General features: G+C 49.6%; 4 protein-coding genes across 4 annotated transcripts; 1 reads left to right on the top strand and 3 right to left on the bottom strand.

Moving 5' to 3' along the window:
- Positions 1-618: 618 nt before the first annotated feature.
- On the bottom strand, positions 619-4137 carry GGI43DRAFT_419677 (hydroxymethylglutaryl-coenzyme A reductase-domain-containing protein; the record flags this gene model as incomplete). The annotated part of the gene is made up of 2 exons (XM_083207723.1): positions 619-970; positions 1031-4137. The coding sequence occupies 2 exons, from the start codon at positions 4135-4137 to the stop codon at positions 619-621; spliced, it is 3459 nt and encodes a 1152-aa protein (XP_083065759.1).
- A 1909-nt stretch (positions 4138-6046) lies between these two features.
- GGI43DRAFT_2963 (uncharacterized protein) lies at positions 6047-7922 on the bottom strand. The gene is made up of 3 exons (XM_083201454.1): positions 7098-7922; positions 6924-7030; positions 6047-6863 (listed from the first exon to the last, which is right to left on the bottom strand). Exons 1-3 carry the CDS (start codon positions 7754-7756, stop codon positions 6373-6375), a joined length of 1257 nt encoding a protein of 418 aa, XP_083065758.1. The 5' UTR covers positions 7757-7922; the 3' UTR covers positions 6047-6372.
- A 1699-nt stretch (positions 7923-9621) lies between these two features.
- GGI43DRAFT_2831 (PUA-like domain-containing protein) lies at positions 9622-11558 on the bottom strand. Its single transcript, XM_083201256.1, has 3 exons — positions 10397-11558; positions 10204-10338; positions 9622-10117 (listed from the first exon to the last, which is right to left on the bottom strand). The coding sequence occupies exons 1-3, from the start codon at positions 10971-10973 to the stop codon at positions 9822-9824; spliced, it is 1008 nt and encodes a 335-aa protein (XP_083065757.1). The 5' UTR covers positions 10974-11558; the 3' UTR covers positions 9622-9821.
- A 1328-nt stretch (positions 11559-12886) lies between these two features.
- On the top strand, positions 12887-13663 carry GGI43DRAFT_378163 (uncharacterized protein; the record flags this gene model as incomplete). Its single annotated transcript, XM_083202656.1, has 2 exons — positions 12887-13559; positions 13617-13663. 2 exons carry the CDS (start codon positions 12887-12889, stop codon positions 13661-13663), a joined length of 720 nt encoding a protein of 239 aa, XP_083065756.1.
- Positions 13664-14481: the final 818 nt, after the last annotated feature.

Below are 14481 nucleotides of genomic sequence, written 5' to 3'. Positions count from 1 at the left end.
GAAGCTCACTAAAGTTTAAGAGATCCTTTGGGATGGCGATTCAAAGATTTCCCCACTTTTGCGGCAGCGGGCGTGGCTTATCGCACTAATGGTCCGATAAGGTGACATGCCATGCAGCAATTCTTTGCCTGGGTAGATGTAGAGATGTAGAGATGTGGAGTATAGGATACATGGGATGAGTCCTTGCTCGCATGCTCTACGAAGTAGCTGCTACTACTACGTTCTAGAAACGCTCTCGTGCTATATGAGAGCAGAATTTCTGTGTATGGTTGTACGAACTAACGGTGAAATGTAGTTAGACTTATGAGAATGACTGTGATAGCGATTGTTTCCATTAATTAAAATATATAGACTAAAAAGATAGAATACAGAGTGATATTAAACAGCCAGCTACCCATGGATATCGAAGCAATGCTATGCTATTCGCCGCTTTTGCAACTATATACTTGTATATATCGTCTATAGAGCATATGCCATCTGCATTGCCCTGATCTCATAACATCCAAAAATATGAAACTCCGTTAATTACCAACACCCCGCCTGCGCAGCCGTTTTTTTGTTACTGCGCCATAGTTTTTTTTCTTTGACATTACCAACATTAAACCAATCATCATTAATTTACCTCCGGACCGCTGATCCGTTGGTGATAGACAAGTTAGCCGACGAAGGAGCCGGAGTCATCGCTCGTGAAGGAGCAGCTGAGGGCACGGTGCTTCGGTTGTGCGCCATGTGAGCCTTGACCAGGTGGCCAGCAGCGAGGGCACTGCACAGAGACAATTCACCTGCCAAGACAGCCGCGGCAATAATTCGGGCAAGTCGTCGGGCGTTGTCACCAGGGTTGGTGGGATGAGAGCCCCTGACGCCGAGAAGTTCGAGCATAGAGCCCTGAGGATCAAGGATGGTACCGCCACCGAGAGTGCCGACTTCCAAAGAAGGCATGGAGACGGAGATTTGGAGAGAGCCACGAAGACTGCGAAATGGTTAGCTAGCTAGTTAAAGAGAAGGGGAGCATCGTAAAATAGATACTTACTTCTTCATGATAGTGATACAGTTGGCGCTCTCCACAACCTGAGCGGGATCCTGGCCAGTGGCGAGGAACATGGCAGCGACAATGTTGGCGGCGTGGGCGTTGAAACCACCCATCGAACCAGCCATGGCAGATCCGATCATGTTCTTGGCGTTGTTCAGCTCAACCAGAGAATCGACATCCGTCTTCAGAACGCTTTTGACGACATCACCAGGGATAATGGCCTCAGCAACAACACTCTTACCACGACCCTCAATCCAGTTGATAGCAGCCGGCTTCTTGTCCATGCAGTAGTTACCAGAGAGGGAGATAATAGTCATGTCTTCGAAGCCAGCCTCGGTCTGCATCACATTCAGAGCGTGCTCACAGCCCTTGGAAATCATGTTCATGCCCATAGCGTCACCGGTAGTCGTCTTAAAGCGGATATACAAGTTGGTACCGGCGATGGCGGTTTTCATGGTCTGCAGTCGGGCAAATCGGCTAGTAGAGTTAAAGGCGTTCTTCATCGTGGTCTGGCCTTCATCGGAGTCAAGCCACAGCTTGGCAGCACCAGCACGTTCCAGGGTATCGAAAGTAACAACAGGTCCACGGGTCATACCATCGGCAGTCAGCACGGTAATAGCACCGCCTCCAGAGTTGATGGCCTTGCAGCCCCTGCTAGTACTGGCGACAAGGACACCCTCAGTAGTGGCCATGGGGATGAAAAAGCTCTGTCCATCGATGACAAGAGGACCGGCAACACCAACGGGAATAGGCATATAACCAATGACGTTTTCGCAGCAAGCTCCAAACACACGCTCCCAATCGTAATGCCTGTATGGCAGCTTAGAGTTCTCCAAAGCGCTAGTGATTTCAGAAGTGGCACGGGTGCGAGAAATGATGGTTCTGCGAACTTTGACGGCACGAGTAAAGTTCTTGAGAGTCTTTTCGAGAGCATAACCAGGAATCTTGCCACGCATCGACAGCTCAACAACCTCTTCATCAGTCATCTCAGTAATACGTTTCTCGGCAAGCATCTTTTCCAGCACCGCCAAGCTACGGTTTTCAACCTCCTGGGGCTTAGCCTTAGATTCAGCGTCACTCTCATCATCCGTAATGACAGGAGTAGCTGGCTGGGTCTGCTGAGGGGTTGGCGGGACATATTCTCCGAGGGGCAGAGTAGCGGAACCAGTATCGTTGAAGCGCTGGGCACGAGCAAGCTCATTGCGGTCGATTTGGTGGTCAGGAGCGTTGGGGTCCTTGATACTCCATCGGGCGACATTGAAGAGATAACCGTTGAGACCAACACTGAGGGCGAGAGCAGCGACAATCCACTTGGAGAGCACAGGGTCCTCCAAGCTGCTAAGAAGGCCGCCGACAACACGGCCGCCGACTCCAAAGAGCTTGTCGTCCGCAGGGGGTGCAGTAGCCGAAGGCAGCGCATAGTGGATGGAAGGGTACTCGAGCTCATACTTGATGGGTGTGAGGATGCTCACGAGGACGGCGACGCCCTTGGCCCTAGCAGCTTCCAAAATGGCATCAAGACCGTTGGATGCGACCTTGAATGGATCAACAGGAGGAGTAGAGACAACTCCGCTAAGTCCACCAACTAATGAACGAAGGCTAGGGAAGGAAGCGCCGTTGCGGAAAGGAATGGTGATGATGTTGACGAGATTGACCAGAATGAAACCGGAGACCATCAGGCCCTTGAACTTGGGAACGCTGCTGCTCTTCACCTTTCTGCCAAATACCGAGACCTCATCTTTGGAAATTCGCATGTCGGCGCTTCTGGCGGCACTCTCTGCGGCACGGCGGCTGACGCCATCAGCTTCCAAAGTCCTGCGCATCTCGACGTGTCGCTTAATGCGGTTGATTTCGAGCTTGATGCTCAGAATGGCGGTGTAAAAGGTGAAAAGCAGGATGCAGTCGAAGAAGAGAATCCAGGCAGCCAGGAAACAGAATTGCTGAAGGCCGCCCTGGACGCCAGATGCAGCTCCGAGACTGAGGATCAGAATCTCAATAGCGTAGTCACGAATGATTTCGTAACCCTTCTCTTTAATAGCAGCTTGAAGAGCATAGGAGATGACGCCTTCTTGCTTTGGTTCATTCTTTCCCTTCTTCGTCTGCTGTGCGCGGTGCTCGATGGCGTGGCTGAGCACAGCCTTGGTGAGGGCAATGTTCTTCTCAAAACCAATGGTGACAACCAAGAAAGGAAGACCTTCGGAAAGGAGCAGAACGCTGATGGGAATACCAAGACCAGTAGTGACAGCTAAACCGAAGCAGAAGGCAAAGGTAGAGGAGAAGAGAGTGGTCGTAGCCAGCCAGAAGTTGGATCCCAGGCGGCGCATGGACAAGAAGAGAGACACAAAGGTGATGTGCATGGCCAAATATCCAAGGAACATGATGGTGACGTCGAGTGTCTCGGCATTCTTCAGCAGATCGATGAATGTAGACCAAGCGTTGCGAATCCACAACACCAAGTTGGGGCCGCCGTCCACCTTGGCCGCCTTCATGATCCACATCTTCTTCTCACGACCATGCTGAGTCTCTGTCTCCTGAGCGTTTTCAAGAGGAATCTCTTGGGCAGCAGCAATGAACTCTGGCGCCTGTTCATAAGGCACAGAGTAAGCCAAGACGCTGTCACCCGCATAAGCAGCAAAGGAGTTGATGGTAGCCGGCAGAGTGGTGATGGAGAGGTTCTGGGGAGCGGGCACCGCATGAGAGCCCGGAGCGGAAGTAGAAGCGCCCTCGGAAACAATCTCAGGGAAAACGAGCGTCAAGAGTGCAAGGTGGTCGGCCTCGTCAGAGGTTTCCAGGCCTTGCTCTACGTTTTGCCATTTCCAGCCAGTCTCGGGACCAGCAATCAAGTCTCTGCTGCCATCAACCAGCGATGACCACTCTGCCTTGCCCACGCTGTTTCCTCCAAACAGAGTCTCCTGGAGCAGACCAACATAAGACGTGCTGGCCAAGAGAGCAACAATGACAATTGTATGTATAGGATGGGAACAGGCCAGCTTGGCCAGGAATTGGATTAGCGGCGTGAGCTTCTTGTTAAGGCGCGATGGAGCCGGAGCCTGGCTAGGAGCGGGCTCCCCGCGAAAGCGGCGGGGGAGCAGCGTGGAGGGATTCATGTTGAAGAATATTAAGAGGTGTTTCGTTGTCGGCTTGCACTTATTCCATTGGCAAGTCTTGTCGTACGATCTCGGCTACCTTTTGGCTGTCTAGGGCCCACAGAATCTTGTAAGAATCTCGCAGCAAAAATGGAATCATGATCTCGCAGCGGGGGAGGGGAAACAGGCCGATATAAACAGCGATTCCCAGGGAACAAGGGCTAGAGAGAAGCCCGAGTTTCAGCTCACCTCGTGATGGACGTTGGCTCGGCACCAGCCTTGAGCGATTGACTTGTCGGTATTCGGTGTGGTGGCGGAGAGAATTACACCAATGGCAGCGCTTAGCCGTCGGAGAACAATAGGCTGCTGATGCAATTGATTGCGAACGGGCTCGGCAAACAACAGCGAATACGTCAGGAGAGCTCAGCCACGGCTCCTAGGGTGCTCTGACAAGCAGAAGATGGGAAGATGTAGAGAATGAAGCGTCCCCCCTTTCTGAACGTCCAAAGAAAAAAGTAGCGGCGAGTAGGGAAAATATCGGCGCACTGAAGCTCCCCTGGATGGAGAAAAAGTGCCCCAGAGACAGATGGACTGGTGCAACTAAGGCAGCGCCTAATCGAGTAATAAATTTGGGGTCACGGCAGTGATGCGCTTGGCCTAAAGCAAGCGTAGCTGGTTGATCGTGGGTCGTCTAGAGATTGCCTTGGCCGAATCAGCGCAGGGCGGCAGCTCAATCGACGGCCTGATTCGCTCGATGGTGTTATTTGCGGTTGGCTCGAATTAGCGGTGGATGATGAAATGAAATTAATTCCTTGATAGTGCCGTTTGCTGGATTTTTTTTTTTTTTTTGCCTTAGTCCCTCTTTTTTTTTCGCGAAGACCCCAACGGCTCTCACTAGTGCAAAATACGAGTACGAAAGTACGAACCCGATAAGGCGTTACGCACCCAAGCTTTCAGTGTGGCACGTGGCGTCTCTGGACCTGCTTTGACGATCGCCGTGGCTGATACTCGGGCTGATATTCAGCATCAAGACACGCTCTGCATCTACACCGGCACAACAAGAGCGCCGAGGACAGAGAAGAGGAATTGGACAGCACGACGCCTTTGATCCGGAGCTTTGGGTTTATATCGACAGTGTAAACCTGGTCACTCTTAGCCCTCTATTTAGGCCTAAGCGGACCCCAGACCCGCAACGCCTATGTGGTAGTATTCCTCCGTGCGTGCTGCAGATTCCACTTGGAATCAGATTATGCCACTCTATACTCCCAATGCTACTAGGAGCGGTACTACGGCGGAACTGCAGCGCATGGGCAGAGTGACACCTCTCGATTCCTGTCAGACTATAACGTATACTGGCGTAGCATTCCTTCGTTCCTTATACAGCCAAGTCTACAGGGTCCTTGAATAGGTTAAGCTCTATCAACGTCAGAGCGTATTCGAATCTGAATCTGACTTTTCTCAGCACTGCCGCTTACCCTGGTCATTCCTCTCCACTCCCGGCTTTGCTTCAGATGTGGATGCTGTGGTGCTTTGGTGAAGTGTCTTGCATGAAGGTCCAAGCACTTCCACTGTATTCTGGAGCGGGCCTGGTACGACAATTGCATATTATAGACCAACTTCTACGCCGCGTTTGCCACCCTGCAGAAAATGATGGCACCGGCTAAATGGTATCATGCGTTTGTGTTGATGGTCGTGACTAGGAGCAGATGGCCGTAGTGCCGGTTGCAGTATCGATCTGCTCGCCGTGATACGCCCAAGTCAACATGCGGTGAGGATATTTATCCTTGACATCCAAAAGTGAGACTTTTGTCTCAATTGCGACACGTCTGAAATCTCTTGTACAGAAGAGGAATTGGTGCGGCCAGCCGTTTCCTAACACGGTCTATACAATGGCTTCTATCATATATAGACAAACTGCTAGTGTGATGCCGTGACTAAATTTCCATTGCCGGGCACACATCCCGGAACAGTCGGGAGTTGATGCTAATAATGATGCTAAGAGACTTTTGATTAGCATTTGGAGAGAATATTGGACGGCGGGACAGATACTGTTCTCCATTGCAATTCGACGCCATAAGCGAGATATATACATGCGAGCGTAAAGGACCAAGTCATTTTCTAAGCTCAAAGGGAAAGAAAGAATCCAGTGGTATCAATTCTCAACAATCTCTCTTAACGACAAAAAAAATCGCAGCAACAAGAGAAACCGCGCAAACACATACACCAGCCATCTAGCTAAAACATACACACACTATTCTACAGCATATCATTCTCATCCCGAAGCTGCTCCGATCCGAGCAGATGGTATCGGCCTTCCTCTCGGAGCCGAGCGGTGGTAACTCTGTCGGGATAATTCCTCAGAAACATGTTGGTGAAATGAGTTCCATAATGTATCCCACCAATTGGTGACTGTCCAGCATTGTACCCAGGCAGGGGCTTAATTACAGATCGAAAGTTGGGTTCATGAAAGTATGCAAAGGCAAATCGTTCACGAACGTTGAGCCCGACTTTATGCGGCGTTGACTTGAGAAAATTGTTTGTCATATACTGCATCATATCACCTGAGGTAAAAATGTGTGAGCCATTGTCTTTTGAAAAAGCATTTCGATGCTTACCTGGGAAGACCGTGAATGTCCCCGCAGTGGGAGGGACAAACACCCATCCAGGATCATTCTCCCTTAATCCAGCTGAGGTCTTTTCCCAGTTGGCAAACTGTTCATCCTGATGCGGTGGCCGAACAAAGAGTCCTGGAAGACATGGTCTCATTAGATTCACAGCTGGTAAATGCTATCATGGTAATAACATACCTCCGACATCATCTTGAGCAGCAATGACAAGCAGACCGTAATCTGTATGAGAGCCAATACCACGACCCTTTTTCCCTTTTCCGTTGGTCCTGTCCTTCTGTGGGAACCTGTGCAAGTAAACTCATTAGTTACCATGTCGCTTAATGAAAGTGTGATAGTATGCCAATAACTCACCTCAAAATACGCATATGATGCCAGCCATCATCTGTGTATCTCGTGAGAGACCCCGTGGGAACATCTAATCCCATTTCGATCAAGTGCAACAACTTTTCCCCTGATACGGCCAAGTCGTCCATGTAGCGGTTCATGGCATTCTTCATACTCTGGTCAGGCCATGGGCACGGCCCATGACATGGCCAGCCTTGGGCAACTCGCTCATCAGCGTGAGGGAGATCTTTTGTCACGGTGAAGATTTCTGAGTAGTCGGCAATCCCATCAGTGATCTCCTCGCCAGATGCGATGTATCCCGAGTAGCTCATGTCATCCACGTACGCTTGCTTTTGTGCGTATGGCCGAGAAAAGAAGTTCTTGCTTGCTGCATTGGCGGCTTGGTAAAGTCTTTGTTGTGCTTGTGACATATCAATCTGCAAAATGCCGTCTCGGCGCCAAGCACCGATCATGGCATCTGCTATGAATTTATCAGAGACGGACCCAGAAACCTTCTCAGGTAAGGTAAATGTCTCTAATTGCCCAATACGGGCAGTGAATCCAGTTGGTAAGTTGTGTGTGGCGGCTGTTTGTGCAGTCACTGCCGATGTCGAGGCAGCTCGCGTTTGATATATGAGATGACGGGCTACATCTACACCCTTGCTGGTGACCTTGCCGATTGCCATCTTCTCAAGAGAGGACTGGGGGAATATGTATGGGTATGTGGGAAGTCCTTAAATCTTTCTTGCTCAAAGTGGGTTTAAAGAATATGAGATCTCGCGCTGCTCTAACTTTTCTCTGTCTTGACTACGAAATGAGAAAAAGATATAAACGGACGAGCGAGCGAAAGCGGAATATATACTTGAAGCCTCAGCAGCGAGGGTTTCAGAATCTCCAACCCAAGCTCAGCGGCCGGTCGCTATTCTACTGACCGCCATCTACTTTCTCTGCGGGATGTTACTCAGAGTGTCACTTTGCAGATTGTCTATTCTCAATGAAGCTGTTTTTCGCTCATCATTATGGCCACAACTTTGTCTAAAAAGGGGCAATTCCTAACCACACACGCTCACCAAATTGCTGTACAACATTGGTCATGTCTTTGGTTGCTGGGTGGAGCGGGGCCTTGTGGATGGATTTGTATCACCTCCCGTTCAAAACTGCCAAGAGGCGGTCTGAAGTGTTAATTCTTGCAACTGGACGCTATAAAGGAGAACCTGGGTCCTTGACAGAGGGAAATCCGAGGCAATAGGAAGAGAAAAGAGAGAAAGTGAAAGTGACGGTGCCTATAGGTGCCTGAATGGATCACTTAGAAGCAAACGATTCATTGCCTAGTGATATGAAAACATTCACTTTGTATGGTTGTCAGCAACGCTTTCTACTTTGACCTCCACAATGATCAATAGCCACTGGATGAAACTAGCGTGCCGGCTATATCCGGACCAGTTATATCGGCAGCGAGGAGATGTATGCTTAATCCATTTCGTTATTGACTACATTTGCCTATCCGGTCGTCGAGGTTGTCATACCTAGCATGAGGACCTAAATCGATACCGCACACGTCATTCAAAATTATCTTTCTCCGGCCAGCTTACACAACAGTCAATGCAAGCGAGATGTGAATTTTAGCGGTACAACAAACACTGAAGTCCATAGCGAGTGAAAAGAAGGCCACGAGAAAAGTAAATGTGTTGAGCTCTTATTGGCAGCTCGGATCTGGGAAAGATGGTATCTCTATCATTCCAAATCTTCTCAACTCTGATTTGAGATGAAGACCCAAAAAAAGAGTCTAAAAGGGAGCACGAGCTGAACGAACAAGACTAAATGCGTGTGACCTTGCCTAATACCGAACGAGGTTGGAGTAGAGCTGGGGATATTCAGCCATTGCCCTAAAAACTGCTGCTAGCATCCCGATCGTTCGATGCCGGCAGGCTAGCTCCTCGCTGAATCGGGTCTTTGGGTTATAATCTAACAATCTAACAATCTGTCAAAGCTGTCGATCGCAGATTTAATAGGCAATCTCTAAGCAAGATCGTGTAGATCGGTAGCTTCAACCTTTGTGACCCCCTCTCCTCCGATGACTCCTAATACGGACGTACAGCCCGTTAACCTTCTCCAAGTCGGACAAGAAGCACAAACATACCTTCTGGTAGTTAGGACATCCGGCCTTTGATGGCTAAGAAGCTGGTCGGATGAAGCTATCTAGAACAATAGGCTGGGACTCCTCTTTTTCTCACCCCTCCCTGTCTCTTCTTTTCCTTTGCCATTCCGCTTGGCGGGGAAGCCGATCACATCCAATTTGTAGTACTAAGAGCCAGCTGACCGACTTCTTAGTTCAAGGCGGTCCAACATAGGAGAACATATGATGAAAACGTTTGGTCGGAATCAAGAGATTGTGCGACTACATCTCTGGAAAGAGGCAGACTGCGCCCAAAGAGAGAGAGAGAGAGATGGCCAGTATCATTGGCAGCGTACGCTGTACGAAGTCTCTCATCACGTGGTGGTCTGAAGAGAATTCTCAAGGCATGCTCGCCGCTATTTGGTAACGAGGAGTCGTAGCTTTATTATTCGCATATTTCTTCGTATTAAGATAATGTTACAGCGGCAAAGAAGTTTTTGCCAGCGTGCCGTCGTCGAACATGTTAAACAAATCACCCACTTCACCGCACCTTTTACCACATTGAAGCACAAAACCACATCCTCTTCAGTCACATCCCTTTCTCCAATAAACTCTCAGGATGGGCTAACTATACTTCACTTCACGAGTTTAGTCGTCTCATGCTTGAGTCCAGCTTCCTCAGCCTTCTTATCCGCAATCTCGTTGAGCGCCTTCCACTCCTCCGCACTGACCTTACTTACGCTCAGCCGTCCCTGCTTGAGCATCATCATATTTTCCAGGGGACCACCGGGCTTGCCTAGCTCGCGCAGTTCCTTGAGGCCGATGGGCACGGCAAACTTCTTCCTGAACTCGACATGGACTAAACTCCAGCGGATGTTGTCCTTTGAGGACTGCGGGTCATAGTATGGCGTTCCCGCGCGGCGAGCAGATTCTGCGTACATGTTAGCCATGTTAAACAACTTTTTTTCTTCTTCTTCTTTTCATAAAAGAGAATGTATTGAGATGAGGGAGACCAACTGTCTTCAGAAAACTCCTTTACAACCTCCATGACGCCTGCAATGCCAGGCTCTTTGCAGTTAGAGTGGTAAAAGAAAGCCTTGTCACCCGCATTCATATTCCTCATATGATTACGCGCGGCATACGCCCTTATGCCTAAAATCAAGCGTTAGAATGACCATCGTACCAAGTTGGCCACTGTAAAAGTACTTACCGTCCCACCCTTCAGGCTTCTCCTTCGACCGCAAATCGTCGATTGAGAACCTGACATCAATGCCATTCTCAAGGCGAGTCTCTGGCTCTGCCTTCATCAGCCAGTACCATTCGCCGTCGTGACGCGGCGCATCTGGGTTGGTGGTTGGGATGGAGTCGATGTCAGGGTCTTCAGACACGGCTCGTGAGCTTTTGGTATCGTCTTTGGCGGCCTTCTCACTCTTTGATGATGGCTTTGCTTTTCCCTTTGCCTCATCGCCACTGTCTTCTTCTTTCTTTGCCTTATCTTTGCTGCCCTTCTTGGCAGGTGCCTTCTTCTCATCTGTAGTAACCGTGGTAGATTTAGCCGTAGCCTTATTTGTCTTTTTGACGCTGTCACCCTTGTTCTCATCCTTTGCACCAGCGGTAGTCCTCTCCTTAGTCCTAGAGGGCGCGGCTTTCTTTGACTTGTCTACTGATACCTGCTCCTTCTCATCAGCCTTCTTAGTTGATGCCACTGCCGCTGCTGCTTGGCGTGAAGATCGCCTTTTGGCAACAGGCTCATCGCCATCATCCTGGGTGCGCTTCCGCGGAGGCATTCTGCCTAGCAGTGAGAACTTTAAGTCAAATTAAAATGAAGATGAAAATTTTTCTTCCAATATTTACAGCGTTGCAACCTGAACAGCCTCAACGTCAGGGCCAATATTGCTGCAAACTGCTGCAAACTGCTGCAAACTGCTGCAAACTGCTGCTGTAATTCCGGCGCGTCAGCCACGCGCTCAGTCCTCAGTCCTAATCAATCCTGCATAGCCGCAGTGTGGCGCTCCCCCGATTATTCCTGCTTAGCACGGGGCTCTCTGGCCTCTCCCTCCAGAAATTAGCCGCGGGCGCTGCCGTCATTTTTGCGGAGCACCCAGTCCGGTTTATTTTCACTTGGCTCCAGCGGCCTCCGCTGTCAGACAAAACAGGAAACCAGAGCCTCAAGTGCAAGCTCTCTTGGCTCTAAGCGCCCCTCGGCTGCGTTTTCGACTGCACGATGCCTCGGTGTTGGGAAAAGAAAAAATTTTCGCTGCAAGAGGGTGGGAAAATCCTTGTTCTTCAATTTAGCGCTGCATTTGGTTTAAAATAGACTGCGATTGCGCGGAAGCGTCGTAACGTGCAGCCTGGGCTCTTGACCTGCTGCTAAGCTGCAGATCAGGGAGCGAAGCATTGATGACTCATCAAGTTGATGACTCAGCTAGCGGTGGAACTTCAATTGGAACGACGTCGGCGACGACATCTCTTGGCTTGACGACATATCAGATTGGATTTGGATAGATTTCATCGATTTAAAGTTCCATTCTTCATAATAATATAATTCAATGCATAAGCCGTCCAAATCGACAATAATATCTTAATGCTACGAGTCTACAGTATCTGTTGATGGCGCAGGTGGTTGAGGGTTAAGGACAGTCATTGTAGGATATAAGTCGTGATATATGCCAGCAGGGACGATAGATGCGACCATATATGACTGCTCAATATCGACAGAAGATGCGGCGTAGGCACATAGGAAGCCCGCCGCGGAGAAGTGCAGCAGGAAGAAAAAGCCGCATAGCATCATTACAGGCCAGCGCTGCAAGTCCCAGCTCTCTGAGGCGATCAAAAAGCACTCCAAATGTTCCATAAGAATAGCGACATATAGAGCTATACGGGAATTGGCCTCAATTGGCCAGTGAAGAAAGGAAATTACAAGGCAGTGCTACAATGTCCGTGAAGTAGCACGGAGAATGCGTAGGACTTTTGGCATGGAATACGGCAGATCATGGCACTGGCAAAACACCAGGACAACGACAAACCGCCTCCGAAAAAAATCTCCAAAAGGAGCGATATGCACTTGCATAAGTCCAAGAGCCAAAGAAATTCATGTTGAATATGATTCGAAGGTGTGTTCAGTGTGTTCACGCTCAATGACTGTTCAGTGCTTGTGTGTCCAGTTGTGTGTTCAAAGTGTGTTCAACAGAGGTGCATCCAACGGCAAGATGATGGTCGGCAATGCGGGGGACCCAAACAAAGAAAACTCTGCATACTTAAAGAGTTGATGCAAGTGAGTGATGGTGATGACGAAGGGTAGCATGTGCAGAGAAGTCAGGAGGATGAGGTAGGTTGGGAGGTAGTGTCGGGTCGGGGGCTCTCATTGGCTGAGAGCGAGGGGCTCCCTCCCCCGGGTATAAAAGGCACCTCTCCCCCAGCTACCCTCCTTCTCATCACTCTCTCCTCTATAAACCCAACAACTCAAATTTCATCAAAAATCAATCGCAAGACATCTCAAAGAGTTTGCCTTAGCAGAGTCTCACTGTTGAGCTTGCTTCATACCTCTGCACAGTCATCATCTTGCTTCATACCTGCCGTCGCCTCCCCCCCTGCCTACCACTATCAACCTATGCAACCAAGAATAGGTCCCAGACAATCAAACTTCAACATACCGTCTCATCCCATTGATTGAACCATGAATTCCATCAATATGGACAGAATGTCGCCTCGCTCGCCTGAATTCCTCACAACCTTTGACAAGGCTGGTGGAAGAAGAGTCCTCGAGAGCCATTCAAGGTATCAAGCCCAAAATGCGGCCATTGATGATTCAAGATCATACAGAAACCAAAGAGACTATTACTCAGGCTCATCATCAAAACGTCTTCGCTATTCTGGAGCGGACGAAGCTGTTGACCAGCTTTCCTCACATCGCTCATCACGTGAGATTGACTCCCTTCTCATTGAAGCATCAGTATCATCAAGAGGAGCAAGGAGTCATGGTTCCATCAAAGAACCTAGGAGATATCATCTCCCATCTCCTCCCCCAGATGAATCTCAACACTACCGTCGTGGTCAAGTTGAGGTCTTCCCAGGTGCTACTAGAGCACGAAGAAGTCGTGATCTCCAAGGCTTTGGCGCTTGGAGCGATCACGTTGCACTACCTCAGCAGCAGCAACTCCTCACTGAGAGTGCTTACAACGACGAAGATATCTTTCAGAACAAGAGAATGAGCAGATCCAGTATACCCGACACACCACGGGACTGGCTGCTGCCGACTCCTGAACTCTCTCCCATGCCAACGCACTACACGTTCTGTCCGTGCTGCGTGGATGAAGACAGTCGTATAAACGACACATGGCATATGGCAGGCAAAGAGAAGATGCATACTCAAAGTAAGCCTCCCCAGCGTGAGCCCAACCACTTGAGTCGTACATACTGACCATCGCTAGTGGAGAGTGCAATGGCGTACATTGAGCAGATGAAGTTCAAGAAGTAAGCATGTTAGTAATAGAGCGACAAAGCGGCAGCGTGATTTGGGAAAAACTGCGGCAAAAGGCTATCTGTGACAATAATGGGTAATGGCGTATGGCGTTTTCTATTGAATGATGTGATTGGGATCATTGCAAGGGTTTTGCATTTCGCGATTAGCGTGCTGTAACCACTTTCAGTAATAGTAATGAACAAACGCAGCTCACTGGCAAAGTTCCGCCGTGATTAGAAGAGTGGCGAAGAAAATGGAAGGACTCAAAGAGAGTTCCAGTTCGCCAACGCAAAAGGTCAGCTGTCGTGCAAAGACATGGTTCCTGAAGCGCTAGGCGTCATTATCCAACCAGACGCTGAGTCTGCCTAGCGACAAGCATTGAGCAGGCTGCCAAGCCGTGTGCACGCCCTTTGGCAGACCGCGTGTTAAGGGACACAGATGAAACGCTTTGCAAGAGAAAAATAGAGAAGATGCCAGAATATTCTGTCTCGTAGTTGATGAGGATGCGCGCCCATTTGTCGTTGTGCAGTAGTTGGAACACAGAGGATGCGCCAGCGACTGGAGCAATTGAGTGAGTGAAAGTCCTAGATTGAGCTAATGAGGGGGTGGAGACGGGATCTAGGCTGCTGCGCCGCTTCGGGGACCGAAAGAGGACTATGTCGGTGCCTCAGGCTTAAACGGCTTCACGACTAAACTTGGCCCGGAATTTATCTTGTTTTTGGCATGACGAAATGCTAAAGCGTCTGCATGGCGGGGTTAATCTTTTTCCATCCCGCCATGCTAGCGCTCTTTTTGCCGCGTCTCTACCGCGCGGCCGCGCTTAATGTTGCCCG

The sequence above is a fragment of the Trichoderma evansii genome (genome assembly GCF_050947405.1).
Source record: "Trichoderma evansii strain SZMC 28006 chromosome Unknown GGI43scaffold_1, whole genome shotgun sequence".
Taxonomy (NCBI): Eukaryota; Fungi; Ascomycota; class Sordariomycetes; order Hypocreales; family Hypocreaceae; genus Trichoderma; species Trichoderma evansii.
The sequence above is the reverse complement of the archived record's forward strand: the minus strand, read 5'-3'. Positions and strand labels throughout refer to the sequence as shown.